Here is a 17,273-nt window from a genome sequence, read left to right as displayed (position 1 = left end):
GGCAAAAATGAAGTAAACTGAAGTATTAGTATGATCACTTAGTAACAGGCATATTTCTAATGAAGAAGGGGGGTATTTTAAAAGCTTCTACTCACAAGTTTTTCTTTCTCTAGTTTTTGCAGTAAACTCTCCATGTTACTTCCAATTCTTGTCTTCTCTACAACTTCATAGAGGCTGCAATACATTCCATTCTTCAAAACTGACATAAGAAAAAATACATTGTGAATATTTAAATCAGCTGTTTCTTGTATATTTTAATAAAATGAAATTAATTTACCTTCATTTGGACCTAAGTATGTTTCCTTATAAAAGAGTGCTGGAGGGATTTTCTGTTTCAGATGATCAATACTCATAACTGTTTCAACATCTAATTTCTCAGGACTGAAAGAAAATTGAAAAAGCATGTTCATCTTACCTGTGTTTTCTACTCTAGCAATGTTATCTCTCTGCCCCTCTTTGTCTCTCACACACAAACATATCGATGGAAAACAAGAGCATACTTATATTAGCATGTTTATTTTAATGATTTGGGGAACCCAGATATATACATAGGTAGATAGATAACCTCATATTACCAAACTTCCATCTTTAAGACAGCAGCTCATCTTATATGCCAGTTTTACCAACCACAAAGGATAAAAGGTTGTCATTTCATTAAAGGAAAAACAAGTATAAACTGTTAAAATAATCTTCAAACACTTAGGAAGACCCATAACCTTTACTGTGGGAGAAGCAGATCGGTTTAGGCCTTTCTATTCTAATACATTACACAGGACTAAAAAAAGGCCTAGAAATTTTAACTCAGCACATCAAAGCTGTTTCCAACAAAGAACTGGTAACTTTTAAGTCTATCATGTTCAAATTGTTAAATGAAAATATACCTAGTGAAACAAAGCTTTGAAAAATCACTTTTAAAATTTGAAATCACTAAGTTTTATGCCATAAATGTGTACAACTATTTAACCCATCATCAAATGAAGACAGAAAAGCAGAAGGCTTATTTTGCCAATTAAGTTTCCAAAGTTACCAAATCCATCTTTTTTAAAACAAACCAATGTTTATATTTAAGTTCACATGGACCAAAGTAAAATTTGTCAAGATAAGGGGAAAAATCAAGAGAAATGGAATTAGCAAGTACTAATTGCAATTTTCTTATGACATACTTACAGCTTGATAGGCAAAAAAGCACGAGTGGCTGACCTCAGAGAAATATAACACAAAAGCTTTCCTTTATTTAAAAGCTGTCCTTTCCACAAGGTGTAGCTGAATTTATCTAAATAAAAAGAATCACAACACCGTTCAGCCTATTGGCAACCCAGAAACAAACATGTTTACTAGAAATGAGGGGGAAAATGCCTAAGAACAAGGTTGAAGCGTAACAGTAACAAAAACAAAACAACACCCTTGACATTCTATTTATAGGAGAGTTCAAATATCAGGATTTTTGTTTCACGTATCTTCTCCCCTGAAAAATTAGTCTGGCTGCAAAGAATAAAAAATTTGTCTAAATTTCCTCATATCAGAAAGCAAAGGAGCAAAGACAAAACTGTTACTGCCCTCTTATCTCCCCCAAAGGCCTCCTCAGTGAACCATACAAATCCCCACAGTGCCTAATGTTTCCTATTCACTCTTTTCATTGTGGAGAAAATGTCAATATTGCTTTAATCTTCTCTACCTCTTCTAAATCCTAAACCTCTGATACATTTAATGTTTTTAAAAGGCTGAGTTATGAAAGTTTATTTTTCACATTTATCAAAGTGCTAATAAAATCCCTTGGTCTACTCCAGACGCAGCAGGTTCTTGCTGCGATCTTCCGCCTGGATGACAAATGCCGGAGCTACATCCTAACATGGCCTCGTCCTCTTCTCTCACACTGTGCACATTCTCTTTCATTTTCAAAATTAAAGAGCACTTCACTAATTTTTTACTCTGTATACTTATATTTGTTCAGTGTATAAAACTAAAAGGAAGGAAATATAATAATCTTACCTGTGTTTCTATCTGAATTGAAGCTGTTAGATCTACAAATAAATTTTTAAAAAGGAAACATTACTGATTGGTAACAACATGAAGTTAACATTCAGGACCTTGATACAAATGCTATTTTTAACGTCATACTATCCAAGAGAATTAAATCTTTTCCCCAAATAAGAAGAACAAACCAATTATTTACTACATTTAATAAATCCAAGTCTATCTGGAAAAAAACAGAATTACACACTAGACTCAAATTACAATAGTTGCCCAGATTTTAGGGCACACTTTCCCAAAAAATATCCTTTAGGAGAGAATAAGGGTCCATTAAAGTCTGTCAATTATTTTGGTGATGAGATTTGAGGAAACAGCCTCTCTCTATATATTTATTCATCATTCAGTATTTACTAAGCTCCATTTACTTACCATGCACAGTTCTATATAACAGGAGGATTATAGGGATGAACACAGACTCTGCCATCACAGTTTACAATCTCATGAGGAAGACAACCACCAAAAATTAAGTATACAGTTTACTAGATAATAGTTTTAAGCGCTACGGAGAAAAAGAAACTAAAAGTACGGGTGTTAAAAAAAAGAAAAAAAATTCATGGAAGGCCTCATTGATAACACTGCTTTTAAGGAAATGAGAATTCTGAAGAGTTAAAAATTATGCAGCTAATTGGGTAAAGAGAGGGAAGAACAAATGCAAAGGCCCTGAGGCAGGAGCATTCAATCAATGCTCATTTTAGATGACATGGAGAGCAACAGTGGAATTAAAGAAGAGACAAAGAAAATTCAGTCATTATTCCTGGGGGTATGACCTCTTAATTATTAAGTAATGGTTGTCTTTTAAAGATCCACTGTTGAAAGGCACTATAGTAAATGTGTGACGGAGATCATATACAACCACAAAAAGGATGAAAAATACAGCTGTGTAGACAGATTATGTGAACTGGTACTTGTGGCTATGGTGGTTTCCAGGGCTATTTACTCACATGAAAAAAGCACTACTATCCAAAAGATAAGAAATAAAAGTGCTGGTGAGGATGTAGAAAAATGTGCAGAAACAGCTGGTGGGAATGTAAATTGGTATAGTCACTGTGGAAAGCAATATGGAGGTTCCTCAAAAGCTAAAAATAGAAATACCATTCAACCTAGTGATTCTACTTCTAGGGATTTACCTGAAGAAAACAAAATCCCTGATTCAAAGACATATGCACCCCTATGTTTATGTACTCATAACCTTCACTATCAAGAAAAAAAGGTTAACCACTGAGGTTTAACTAAATTTTAGTTTGTATTTCCACAATGACCATGAATACTCATGTATCTGATTAATTTCAAGGGGAAAAAAACAGGAAAGGCACACAAGGTGCTCCTCCTAACTCAGCAGTGCAGGATAAGTAATATACCATTCTGGATGATGTCTACAACTCCTAAGTCTTACCTCGATGAAGGTACAAACTTTGGAATTTGTGTATCATCGTTATAAGTAAAAGACACAACTGCATATGGACACACATGTCTTGGTCTTCGCCTCAGCTCATCAAAGCCATACTCATAAAAATAATACTAAAAATAAGAAAACACAAAATTAATTTCTTGAGAAAGTTGAGATGTGGAGTGAAATCTTTTCTTTATCTGCCTGATTTTTGAGAAATATAACATCATTTAAATGCCTCTAACAGAAAATACCTGTAAGCACTGTGTGTCAATGTAACTAAAAAATTTGCACTTCATATTCATTCTGATGTAAAATGTTCTGCTTCTGTATGTATCGGATGCCAGAATACTAACAGGTATTTAAAAAGTTTACTTCTGCAGAGTTGACCCCAGAGAGTATGCAACAAATTTCCTAGAAAAATGTTGCAAATGGAGCCTAAGCTCCCAGGTCAGCCCAGAAAAGCCAATCTGATACAAAAAAGGAAATTATTAGAAATAATCTCAACCAAACCTACCATTTTGCTCATTATTTCAAAAGAAAAACACATTATTGGCTCCAGCTGCAGGCAAAGCAGCAAAGGGGAGATGGGAGAGATTGCAAACACTGGTGACAGGGCAGCACACCCTCTCCCGCCTGTGTATCTATTCCTTCCCTTCGTCTAATCACAACACTCATTACATGAGGGTTCCGTGACCTGTGGACTAATGATTTTCATTACAATGTCCTACTTTATAAACAAAGCACTGTCAAAGTCCACTCTCTTGGCAAACTATTGATTTCAATAATTTTGTTGAATAATGTTCAGTAATGCTGCTCTAGAAATGCCTGGAGATTTTTTGCAAACACTGAGCCAGTTTACAAGTTCTGCTAGAAAAACCAATTAATACTTTATAGTTACATCTGATATCTACCAATTCTACTACTGTCCAGAAGGTAATCAGATGAATTGACCGAGATGACTGGTGAATATAATTTTTGCTAAAAGCACCCAACAACAGGTTATTCAAAAGAAAGGAACAGGTATTCATTTTATGTAAATAAAAGTGAAAATTAAAGAATGCTCTCAGAGACGTTAGCACCACTGTTTTTCACACACAATCTCTTTGCATATATACATTTTTTATGTGTTTGTTAAAAAGAACATTATTTCCCACAGTAGTTCCCTTATCTGGGGTTTCACTTTCTGCAGTTACACACAGTCAACTGTGGTATGGAAGCCCATGATCCTCCTTCAGATCTGTGGTCAGGAGGTTAACAGCTGAATGCTGCCTACATCACAATGATGGTGTCACTTACCTTGCTTCATCTCACCACACAGGCTTGTTGTCATCTCACATCGTTACAAGGGTTAGTACAGTACAGTAAGTTATTTTGAGAGAGACCACATGCATATAACTTTTATAACAGTACACTGTTATCATTGTTCTAGTTTATTACTTTCTTTGCTAATCTCTTACTGTGCTTAATTTATAAATTAAACTTGCTCATAGGTATGCGTAGAAAAAAACAGTATGCAGAGGGTTCAGTACTATCTGTGGTTTTAGGTATCCACTGGGGGTCTTGGAATATATCTCCCTCAAATAATGGGGAAGACTACTACAGTTAATCATATAAAAATACACAACTAAAATTAATCAATCACTGCAACTTTTAAGTCTGTGTGGTTCACTGTACACCAACTACATGTGAACAAAGCCTTAAGTACCTTATTACGCAGGAGGTATTTCTAGACCAGGAGAAGCCAAGGCTTCAAAACAAAATGAGGTGTGTTGAGGGCAGTCATCGTACCAAAACAAACAAACAAAAAAACCCAAGATGGAGGTCACGGAGGTCGTAATCTAGAGGAAGGGAGAGTCAGACTAAGTAAGGCATCTGAGTATCGCTTTGTGAGTCTGGGGAGCCACTGCATGTTTCTGAGCAGTCCAGGAAAACACTGAAGCAACAGCAGTGCGACACAGGAGTCCGCAGCGCTATGTGGAAACCAGTCCAGACGGCAGTGGTGGCAGGAGGAACTAAAAGCGGGACATTTTCAAGGATTTGGTGACAAACCAATATGAGGTCATAACACTAAAAATGGATCCAGGCACCTACCTGAGTGAGCTCATAGGCTCGATAGGCCAAAAGTGATGTGACTCTACTGGCATTCTTCGACACATGGCATTCATGCTTTGGGGTTGGGTCCAGAGCACTTTTATTCAATACAGATTCCAAACTTTTTATACCCATGGAGTCGTATATACTCTTTACTTTACCCTAAAATAGAGAAAACCTTTTCAGTCCACCTAAACCTAGTTATTGATGATATGAAATTAGAATTATAGAATACTTTTATATTAGATCACCTGTGTTAACAGTCCTTTCCCAGTGCCCCCCACTTTCTATCAATATTGAAGCAGTAAGAAAAAGTTAACCATGAAAAAAAACACGTTAGGATTGTTTAATAACAAGGAAGTAAAAATTTATTCACAATACTTTTCACTAGCCCCAATACATTACCAACACACTACCCTCACTTCTTTGGGAAGGAAAGCAAACTTTGAAGTAAGCTGAGCTTCTATCAAAGCTGGCAGACCACTCTCAAACACAACTGTATACCTCAAGCACAAACAAGCTATAATCTTCAATTTAATCAAACACCTATACACAGGGTAAACTAAAATTCAAAATCAAATGTTTAATCTAGGAAATGTAAAAGTTGAAATTACCTTCATTATTTTAAAAAGAACAACATCGCCCACTGCCCCAGCTTCCAAAGGATTAGCTTGTAATAAATCTGCATACCGAGATAGATAGATACCTAGTAAACAGAAAAATTAAAGAATTTGAACATAGACACAAACACAAAAAAGAATCCAAATATTTAACCTAATGATAATACATAAAAGATATGACACCTTTTTAAAAACATAGTGACAGTAAAGATAACTGCTATTTAACCAGAGCAAAAACAAAACCAGACAAACATGAAACTAATCAAATTTTCAAAATCACTAGGACTAGATTAAGACAAAAAAAAAAAGATGATGCTTAATCAGTCTGGAGTATGCAAAATCACATTATTTTACATGTAAGTAGTATGCAAAAATGATAAAACTGGCTTTACATTGAAGAACCTGAAACTAGTTTTCTTTCCTGAGAACATGACAAAGCACAAGAGTTTAAGTATAAGGACTGCAGCAAAATTAGATAACATATTTTTAAATGTCAACTAAATAGTACATAAATGAAAAAAGAAAAAAAATTACCCATGGAAGGACTGCCAAGAATTGTTATTTTGGACTGGCCCACCTGTAATCCTTTTTCACATATGCTTTGAACCTAAATAAACAAAACACTTCATCTTGTATTACAATACATTAAAAACATGAAAAAGTAATTTGTAAATTTGCTTAAAGCCGAAACTATGTTCTACATTACAGAAGTTTTATATACATGTCAATTTATGACTAAGTATCAATGTGAAACTGGCTTACCCTTCTAATATAACCATACCTGGAATCCATTTTCATTTACACTGATGTGTGTGACAGATACTCAAAATTCATGCCACTCACATATACAACCATCTCCTTTTAGACAGAATTAGACTGGCAAAATATTTAAGGAGAAAGAAACTCCACCTAAACAACTTCAATTAAAGGAGAAAAACAAATCCTGGCACATATAATCAACAATATGCAAGATAATCTATTATAATGAAGGGAAAATCACCATCAAGCACATTGTAGGGGGAAAAAAGGTTTGGTCAGGGAAAAAAATGCACATCTGAAAAATAAATTACAAAATAATGAAATATCTATCCCTACAAAATCGCTTGCTTCCTTATACATTGTGAAAATGTTAGTTTGTAATTACCAAGTATATTATTGAACTGCAAAATTAGTAACTTACAATGGAAACATCCTCCTATTGTTTTTTATAAAGCAGGTTCACTAACCTGGTATCGATCAACCATCAGAAATGCATAAGATTCTGAAAGTTCTTTATCTAAACGACCATCAAACTTCAGTTCTCTTCGCTTTTCTGTAAACTAAACAAAATTAAAACTATAATTCCTTCTTAGTACATGATTGTTGTTTTCAAGCCAAGAGTTTCAGTAACTTTATTTCTAAGAAATTCCAAATCTACCTAAGTAGAAATTCTCTCCGTGTAATTATCTGCACTTCAATTTTTTCCCTATTATACTTGCCTCTTAATTATTAGTTAAATAAGCATTTGGTGTTTATCAATGTAACTAAATTTCTATTAATATTGAACCACCCTCCAACTCTCAGACAGATCTTCAAGTTTTATTTATCTTTGGATCTCTCATTTTCTCAGGATGGTGTACTGCATACAGCAGGTGTTTTTAACTAATCTCTGTTTAATGACCAACTTTTAGACTATAAACTCAATTAGGAAAAGAAACAAATGTCTCATTTCTTTTAACTATATGCTCAATGCCAAGTATGTAAGACATGCTCCATACATATTTCCAGGATAAAAGAGATATTTGGTCTAAGTACATCTGAACTCTAAGTCACCCTACACTGCTGGTTTTCCTTTTAGATACAAGCAAATAAACATACAGCTAATCCTTGAACAACAGGCGTTTGAATGGTACAGGTCCACTTATACAGATTTTTTTCAGTAAACATATTGGGAAAAATTTTGGAGGCTTGCACCAACTTGAAAAAAATTTCCTTTTTGCTAGTTTAAGAATATAATACACAATACATGTAACATTCAAAATATGTATAATCAATTGTTTGTTACCTGTAAGGCTTCCAGTCAAAAGTAGGCTATTAGTTAAGTTTTGGGGGGAGTTAGAAGTTATACACATATTTTTGATGGTGGGAGGATGTCTCAATCCCCATACTGTTCAAGGGTCAACTGTACATTCTAAATATGGTGCCCATATCTAATAGATTTATATATGGTATTCAGGCCATTACTCTTCAACATTATAATTAATGGAACTTTAGACTAAATTTTCATATAAAATTAATAATCTCTATAAATACCACGAAACCACATCAAACTACCAAGGCTTTAATTTTCTCTGGGAGCCAGTAACATTCATCCACTTTAGGGATTCTTTCAAAGCTAAATTCTGGCACTGAGTTAACCAACTCATAAAAGTACAAAATTAGTATTTCATGTACATTAGAAAACAATACACATCAAAGATTGCTAAACATCTCAATTCTATTACCTAAGAATTACACCTGCTGGGTTTTCCTAAATCAAACCAAAGAATAATCTCATTTGTGCACAAAACTTCAGTTCACTATCTGACATGCTTTAACTGTTCCTCTTTGTTCACATTTTTTTCACTAAGAATCTCTGGTGAGGACATTAAGACAATGTGGTTACTTGTTAATAACTGGAGAAAAAATTAAGTGTATCCTAAAAAAATGTTCTGAATACACATTTGATTTCACTAACCATCTCCCCATTTGGACATAGTATTGGAGGTTCTATTTAATTAAGATGGACATGAAAGAGCAAAAAAGCCTCATGATGAATTTACAACCGAGCCATTGTGCAGTAAGCTATCCCTATGCTTTGGATTTATTTTTAGTAAAAGAAGTTACTTTACATAATCATACTTTAACAGAGCAGATAAGAACAGTGCTATAAACATTTGGGAGAAAAAATATGTCATTTAAAGTTTGTTTTCCCTTCCATAATTTGGTTTTCCTAAAAACTGAAGCATTTTTAAAGAACAGGAAAGTAAAACAAATTCCAGGCTATTCACTGGATCTGAAGAATCTTACAATATGCACAATTTAAAACATACCTCCTTTTCCAAAAGCTCATTATGTATCAAGCAAGCACGTTTGTAGTTAAAATTTGTTACTGAGGTTGGTTCAAGGTAAGATGAATGGAGAATATTTAAAACATCTTCAAATTCTCGAGAGCCTGGAGTTAATGGCTGAAAAAGTGCTAAAATGGAAAACATTAATTTTAAGATCATTCCACCTTAAATGTATTCTTATATTTTTGTGGGTTAATATAATTTTTAAATAAAGTAAAAAAAAAAAGCATCAGGGCTATCTTTATTTTGTGAAATGCAAAGATAACATTAATTCACTGAAGAAAACGTACAACTAGTTACCTACTGATGAGTTTCTTGGGCAAAAAGCAGCTGGCATTATACATGAAGACAAAGAGGTTACAATTTTGCAAACATCAGGGATGATACATACTTAAATTGCTTAAAGACTCTCATAAGAACCTGTGCATCTAACAACTTGCATGATTTCCTATTTTTAACTGTTATACTGAAGCAGTATGTCTAGGTCTGCTCACACCATAAATGAAAGCATGGAAACATTTAAGACACTTAGGTGTCTATAAAATAAAATGATTCTATTTAGTTGTTAGAATAAAGCATGCTACATCCAGTGGTTTCTGGTATTACCAATAAATAGTAGGAGATTTATTATGAAAACTTTGTAAAATGGAAAGATGTGCAGCTTTGGACTCAAACCTGGATGCAAATATCAGATCTAACATCTACTGGCTTTGTGGAAACCGTGGGTAAATCAATTACTTTTATAAAACATAAGCTCAGTTCTCCCATCTATTTAAAAAACAAAAAAACTCTAGCTATCTTAATCACTATATACCACATGCCACATGAGACACCACACGGAAAAAGCTCTGAGCACAGCATTTGATGCAAAGACAACTGACATTTTTACTCCCCACTCCTCAACTATTTTACTCCCTATTTAAACTTTAAAATGCTTAATAGTCAAATATTCAATTTGTTCTTAGTGGATTACTGGTTTAATAACCTCAACTTTCCATTTTATACATGAAATAGTTTTAACTTCCTAGATTTCAAACACCCAATCTGTAAGTTTTGCTCAAACGAAAAGGGAACAACTTCATTTTTCCTTGTAGATAGAAGCATTCATAGAAACTTATACTCTACTACCTTATTTCTTCAAGGTAATTTTTAGAGTGTCAGTAAATGTCATAAAATACTTTTAGTTCACTTCTGAAAACGTCATGTTCTCATTGTACATACTCTTCAAGGTACTAGACAGCAACTAATGAACTGTTTTTACTGTAGTCATTAGGTTTTAAGAACATGGTGTCAGGTAAGAGCATTCATCCATTCATTTACCAGACCATGTATATTACAAGTGTCTGTAAAAATGTAGCTTTCGGTGATAGAATGTGTGTTGAACGAATGGATCCCATTACTTTGGGATCGCACACTTAAAGAAAAAGAAAGCCAAAATAGTTACAGTAAGACAAAGACACTGAAAATAAGCAGGGCAAAAAAACAAATCACTCAAAAAGAAGTATTAAACACAGAAAGTATCCTACAATCAAGTCTGACAGATGAATATATTCAATATCAATTGACTATAAGCTCCATGCCAGTGGGAACTTTGTCTGCCTTTTTCATTACCTTAACATTTACCAGTAGCTAGAACTCTAAGCTGAATGACTAAATAGGTGAGTAGAGAAAATGATAATCAACTTCATCAAGATTTTATACTAAATACAAATATACTCTACAACTACAAAGTAAAACTGTCATTTTAAATTAGGTCTCACAAATTCAACAACTCAGTAATACAGACAAGAAAGCTCAAAAGAGAAATACATATTCTCAACTCAAATCTATTTTACAGGATGTGGTAGTAAAAACTGTTCTTTTTTACTGTCCCCAAATAAACTGGGAAAAACTTGGCAGGGAAAACAGCATGTGAAATAGCCTTTATAGGTTTCCACATCCAAAATGAGCCAAGCATGATTTTAAAAGTTGGGTTTTATGCATAACTGATTTTTGTATTTCTAAACAAAGTGACTTCAGATGTCTTAAATATGCCAAAAAGTATCACATGGCTTCAAATTTGCACAAAAATTATAAAACTAGTTTTCCTTAGTTAAGCTGACCCAATTATTTCCAGTCTAATCACAAGTGAAAATTTAAGTCATACAGTCATATAGAAATTAACAAAATTATTCTAAAAAAAGTACTTAACATTTGTTTCATTACAAAGCAATGTCCTATAGTTTTATCAGATGTACCCTAGTAGACTGCCAGTGGGCAAAAATTTCTTGTGAATGAAAAATATGGAAGGTGCTGAGATTTTAGGTCTCTCAATGAACAGCTATGTCTAGGCATTTTATACTTCAAATGCCTCAGGTGGCTTTAATAGTTAGACCATAGTTTCTATTTTTTCTACCCAACTATTTTTACAAAATTAAAATTATGCTGTAACTATTTTTAAGCATTTCATATCAATGAGCTGGTAACACTTAAGAAATTTAACAAGTTTATGTTCTGAAGGTACATTTCCTGGTGGCCTATTTTGTCCTTAACATTATGTACACCCTGAGAAGCATACCCCATGTCACTTATTTTTAAAGAAAATATATACATCATAATTGTAATTACGGGCCATTATTTCAGCCCTGTGACTATAAAAATGAGGAACAGAATACTTTATTTACTCATCGCTTTTACTTAAGGAGGTCAGTATCCAATATACTGTTCCCTGGATTCTATTACTAAGTCTAACGCTACTTTGCAGACACTGTACTAAGAGCTTTACATGTTTTTTTTTCACCTTTGTCTAGCCTTTATTTTTAGAATAACTGAAAAATTATTTTAGGTAGGTGTCTGATATAGAACATATACTTGGGTTTTATATTGTAAGCCAAATTGTAAATGTTTTTAATAGGTAAATTAAGCCCATTGACATTTGTTATCACTGGTATGTTCAGTTACGAATCAAAATATTTTATAACCATGAATTTAAAAATGTAGATCCTATGTTTCCTATGTAAATGCACATATTGACATTTAGTAAAGTTTCTTATTTTGGGTCTTGTGGTTACCTTTACTCTTGCAATTTTTTTTTTATCATTAATCTACAATTACATGAAGAACATTATGTTTACAAGGCTCCCCCCTTCACCAAGTCCCCCCCACACACCCCATTACGGTCACTATCCATCAGCGTAGTAAGATGCTGTAGAATCACTACTTGTCTTCACTGGCTTTACACGTATTTTTAATTATCAAAACCATCCTATGAACTTCATTATATCCATTTCACAAATGAAAACTGTAACAGCTATCAATCAACTTGGCCCAGTATTAGTTATTGAATGAGTAGGGCAGTTGGGCTACCTAGCTTCAAATCTTGTATCCTGGACTAAAATAAAAGCAAAAACGTACGTATATGAGCTGAAACTAATCATTACAAGAGCTGGAAAAATGTAATTGTTCCCTCATTTTAGACCAGGAAACCATATAGAACACTTAAGAAGGAAATAAGCTGTAGGAGTTATGTCTAGAATTTTGCTTTCCCTCGTTATGTCTGCTCTCAAATATCTTATGTATTTCTCTAATGCATTTAAAAGGGCCAAAAGCTGTAACTAATGCCCTTTTTGGATGTATAAAGCTAAACAGCAGTTAAATAGCTCTTCTTAGCTTTACTTATTTACAGAACATCCATCAAATGCGTGTCACAGATATGGGTAGAGTTGGTTTTTGATAATTCACAAGGTTTCCATTGACAAAACTGATTATAGATGTTTTATAGGATTGAAAAACACAGTAAGAAAGGCCTTGGAGATTTCTAATTCAGATGAGGAAACTGTACCACAGAATGAAACCTCGAATTCAAGTCTCCTGACTCCCAGTCCATACTATTATTAAATGTTTTATTAGTGGTAACATACAAAACATATGCAAGAATTTAATGTTATAGTCAGTCAGTTGGGATAGACATAAAATTTAGGTCAAGTGGTAATTCTGTTCCTTAATCGAAGAAACATTTTTCCTCAATTACTTTTACCAAATCAGTATCAATGCCAATCTCTGGATTTGTATTATGTGTGTATATACATAAAAACTACCACGTATACATGTTTGTAAATACCAGCTAAACTTAAAATACAGACCATTATCAAATCTACAAATGGATATTATGAAATGTATATTCTAATTTAAATAATTGATGGGAAAAAAGGAAAAAGCAGCTGCACTGGGGATCACATGTGGTCTGCACTTCTCTCTGAATCCATCTCTGATACCTACTTATAATAAGGATTAAACTACAATAAATATCCATTTGTTCCTCACAATAATTTACATTAAGTCATTGTAAAAACTGCTTTTCCTCAGTGTAATAAAATTGCTACAGACAACACTTCAGGAATGGGTGTTTCATCTCTAAATCAAAATTAAACATAATGAAGAATTAGGAATGAATATGCCGGCAGAGATCTTGAGAGGTAAGTACAAATTCGAAACTTCTTTTTTGGATTTGGGAGTAAGTAAAAAAAAATTTTACCTCCATTAGTTAAAATCTGCATACACCTATGAAATGTTTTATATAGTGGATTCTGCTTACAGATTTGCTTCTATGAAGGGAAATCTATGGTAGTACAACCCAATCATTCATACATAACTACTGAAACACCAATGCAAGACCAAAAGCATTTTGAGTCAACACATTACAAATCTCATAGTATTTTTTACCTTTAAGGTTCCGGAAATATTCAAGTCCTTATGTTACATTTCTCCAAAACATCCGTCCCAAGCAAAGGTCTGCCATATTAAAATACGAACGCAACAGAACCTTTGATACTGAAAAGTTCAAGCAGAGCCATCTACTGAAAATGATCTAATATTCATGATAAAAGACTCGAGATGAAAACAGCAAATACCTAGCCAGATCCTATAAAGTGGTAACTTTCAAGCCTTCCAAGAGATTTTGGGATGAAGTATGAAACTAACAGTACCTCTACACTGTTCACGATAAAACTTTTAATTATGAAAAACTGAATTTTTTAATTAAATTCTATCAGCAAGCACTAACTCTTCTCAGTTTGGAACAGGATAAAGCCTATGGTGGCAAAATAGCTGCTCATTTAAGTCTTAAAGGCTGTATTTAAATCGTTACTGCACTATTTGAACGGCTGCCGCTCGGGCTATGTTCAGAAAAGTTAAAAATTACTCACATTTTTTTTACTGAATGCCGAAAAAGTCCACTGTTACATTTTCCTTACCCACAATCTCCCCGACAGGAGATAGGTTAAGAACCATTTGCCTCTAAGTGAAAATGTAAAACAATTTTCCCCAAGGAGCATCAGACTCAGGGGAGAAACCTAGGTGTTGTTTCCTAATTCCTCAATTATATCCACTTTTAGCGTGTTCAAATGAAGTCTGTTTTTACAGCAAGCTCTGGATTTTCCTCATTAATAAAAAACCACAGGCACACATGGTGCCTTCCAAAATTTTCTAGTCTTTCCCCATTCCAAACCAAACTGAGGGTTTCTAGGCCAGCTCTTTGTCAAAAGTCAAAAGGTGGTACACATCCTTGGTTTATGATGTACCATAAACCATATTCTTAGGTATTTGAAACCTTTAAAAAAAAAATGAGACAAAATTTTATCAAGCTAGAAAAAAAGAAAAAACTTCAATCTCCTACTTCATACAGAGTCCACCTGAATGTACTTCCAACCTATTCTCCTCCAATTGATAATTTAGGCCGGGCATCTACCTTTCCTCAGACCATTCCATACATCTAAATAACCAAAAGAACTGACAATCCTGACCTTACAAGTATCCTCTTCAACCCTAAAACACGTAACATTAACTCACCAGATCTTTCTAGAAACATTCCTCATGGGAGTAGACCAAAGGTTTCACCTTTGTCAATATGGTTTCTCACACCAAGGAGTTCCTTGGCTGCATCATCCAAACAGAAGTTAACAGTCTGACTTTATTTGCATCTTACTGCTAAAAGGTTCTAATAATTTCAGTTGCGCAAATGGAGCTGGTTACGCACAAGCAGAGGAAGCGCTTCACTCAAGATTCTAAGTCTTTCCTAAGATTGATATTACAAATAAAGGTTTCTGCAAGGAAAATTCCTACTATTCCCAAAGGAAATCATGAAAAACTGAATCACGCAGTAAAACAATGAGGCTCTTGACTAAATCCAGAATATCCCAAATCACTGGATTAGTCAAAATACAGTATTACAGTAGAAAACGATAATACTAATTTTGATCTCCGCTAGAAATGTGTCACAATATGGCATTAAGTTTATAAAAAAGGTAAATGTAGTTCGTGCTAACTGTTCCCGTATTGGTTTCAAAAAACCTAGACTGGACTTCTTACAGCTGAAGGTCACTCATCTTCAAGATCAAGTTGGTGACTCTGAGGGGCATTAGCTAACCTCCACTTTCTTTCCCCACGGGGAAATTACTGCACCAAGAACCTACCTTCCCATTCTTCTCAAGTACAAGAAAAAATCATACTAAAGTTTGGATTTAAAGAGAGAGAGAGAGAGAGACCTATTTAATCCAACGCTTGGAAAACAAGGGGAAAAAAAATCTACATGGAAATGAAGTGTGATGGAAAATAGTGTGCGTGGATCACATCTAATGGGAGATTCTAAACAAGGGAAGACGCTGACATCGAGCAGATTTCAAGGAGACACAGAGCTGAAGAACTTCCACAGGAAGAAGCACTCGTGGTCCTCTGAACGCAGCGGCCGTGGGGAAAGCCCCAGAATCCATGGCCACGGGCCATTTCCACGGCGAGACTTGTCAGAAGCATCCTTAGGAGGACACAGCAGCTTCTCTGCCTTCCGGGGTTGGGAGGGGCGCCGAGCACCATCTTTCCTCTGGGAGCTGCAGCCTGACGGTCAGGCTTCAAACCCGAGCTGCTTCCAGCTTCCACGGGGCGAGGGGGAGCAGGGGCGCGTGCTTCCACCGCCCTCCTCTCGCACCACGAGCGGCCGCGGGCGGCCGGCGCTGCAGGCGTGTTTACGTGTCTCGGGTGGGTGTGGGAAGAGGAGACAGAGAGGCTCTAATGGAAAGATGGAGGGGGAGAGAGAGAGGGGTTGGGGAGGAGGGGAAGCACCACCTTTCTTTTCTCTGCTCTTCCTGGGGATCTGAAAACTCCTCTTAACGGGCCTTTCGGGCTCTTCGGGGCCTTTGGGCAGGGCGGCCGCGCCCGCCTCACAGGGGTCCTGAGGCTGCTCGTGGACGAGGCCCGGGGCGGCCGAGGACGCTGCCGTCTCCTGAGGCCCGGCGCCGCCGCCGGGCTCCGCGATGCTCTGGCCGCCGCCGCCGCCGCCGCCATCTTGTGGGGAGGATTCCAGCTCCGGAAGCGCCTGCTTCAGCTCGTCGTTCCCGCCGCCGCCACTTTCCCAGCTGGCGTCCGTCGGCGGGGAGGCCTCCGTCTCGGTAGCAGCCGCCATCGCGCCGGCGGAACGGGCTCCGGGGACGCTTCTGCCCACAAGGTCGACGGGGCTGGGGGGAAGGGGCGGCGGGCTGTGCTCGCCGCCTAGTTGCCCTCAGCCCACCCACCCCCTTCCCCCCGTGACTGTGGCTCCCGACCCAGCAGCCGCTCGGGGGCCCCAAGGCGGGCGCCCCAACCGTGCCACCCGGCCCCAGGCGCCGCTTCTCGCTCGGGCAGTTAGGTCTTCGGTTGCCCCCGCCGCCCAACGTGCTCGCGTCGGGGCCGGGAGGGGGCGGGGCCACCGCGAGCCGCTCCGCCAATGGGCGCGCGGCGCCCGCCTCCGCAAGCGCGGAGGCCCGCGCCGGGGGGCGGAGCCTCGGGGCTGCGGAGCCCGCCAAAAGGGGCGTCCGCAACGCCCCGCGAGCACCTCGACGCCGCACCGGGCCGCTGATGCCCGAGCTGCACCAGGCCGCCGCTGCGGGCAGGGATGGCGCGCTCGGCCCGGCCCCCGGCGCGCAGGCGTCGCCCGTTCTTGGCCAGAAGACCCCGCTTCTCCACGCACGAGATTTAAGTGGCCAAAACTGGATTCCAGCAGCGGATGCGGCTGATGCGGCTTTGAGAAATAGTTGCATGCATATA

General features: G+C 36.9%; 1 protein-coding gene across 4 annotated transcripts in view; it reads right to left on the bottom strand.

Moving 5' to 3' along the window:
- TASOR (transcription activation suppressor) overlaps positions 1-16,885 on the bottom strand; it is a 49,381-nt gene extending 32,496 nt beyond the window's left edge. For 2 of the 4 annotated variants that reach the window (XM_036878001.2, XM_036878002.2), the window contains exons 1-11: positions 16,317-16,885; positions 9,204-9,349; positions 7,359-7,451; positions 6,667-6,739; positions 6,127-6,218; positions 5,513-5,674; positions 3,425-3,549; positions 1,990-2,021; positions 1,168-1,273; positions 278-381; positions 96-199 (exon numbers count right to left, since the gene is read on the bottom strand). In XM_036878001.2, coding sequence (XP_036733896.2) covers positions 96-199; positions 278-381; positions 1,168-1,273; positions 1,990-2,021; positions 3,425-3,549; positions 5,513-5,674; positions 6,127-6,218; positions 6,667-6,739; positions 7,359-7,451; positions 9,204-9,349; positions 16,317-16,653 — 1,374 coding nt within the window. In that variant the 5' untranslated portion in view covers positions 16,654-16,885. The remainder of the gene's footprint in view (positions 1-95; positions 200-277; positions 382-1,167; positions 1,274-1,989; positions 2,022-3,424; positions 3,550-5,512; positions 5,675-6,126; positions 6,219-6,666; positions 6,740-7,358; positions 7,452-9,203; positions 9,350-16,316) is intronic. The other 2 variants (XM_036877999.2, XM_036878000.2) reach the window with 1 other exon arrangement.
- Positions 16,886-17,273: the final 388 nt, after the last annotated feature.

The sequence above is a fragment of the Manis pentadactyla genome, chromosome 1, assembly GCF_030020395.1.
Source record: "Manis pentadactyla isolate mManPen7 chromosome 1, mManPen7.hap1, whole genome shotgun sequence".
NCBI lineage: Eukaryota > Metazoa > Chordata > Mammalia > Pholidota > Manidae > Manis > Manis pentadactyla.
The sequence above is the reverse complement of the archived record's forward strand: the minus strand, read 5'-3'. Positions and strand labels throughout refer to the sequence as shown.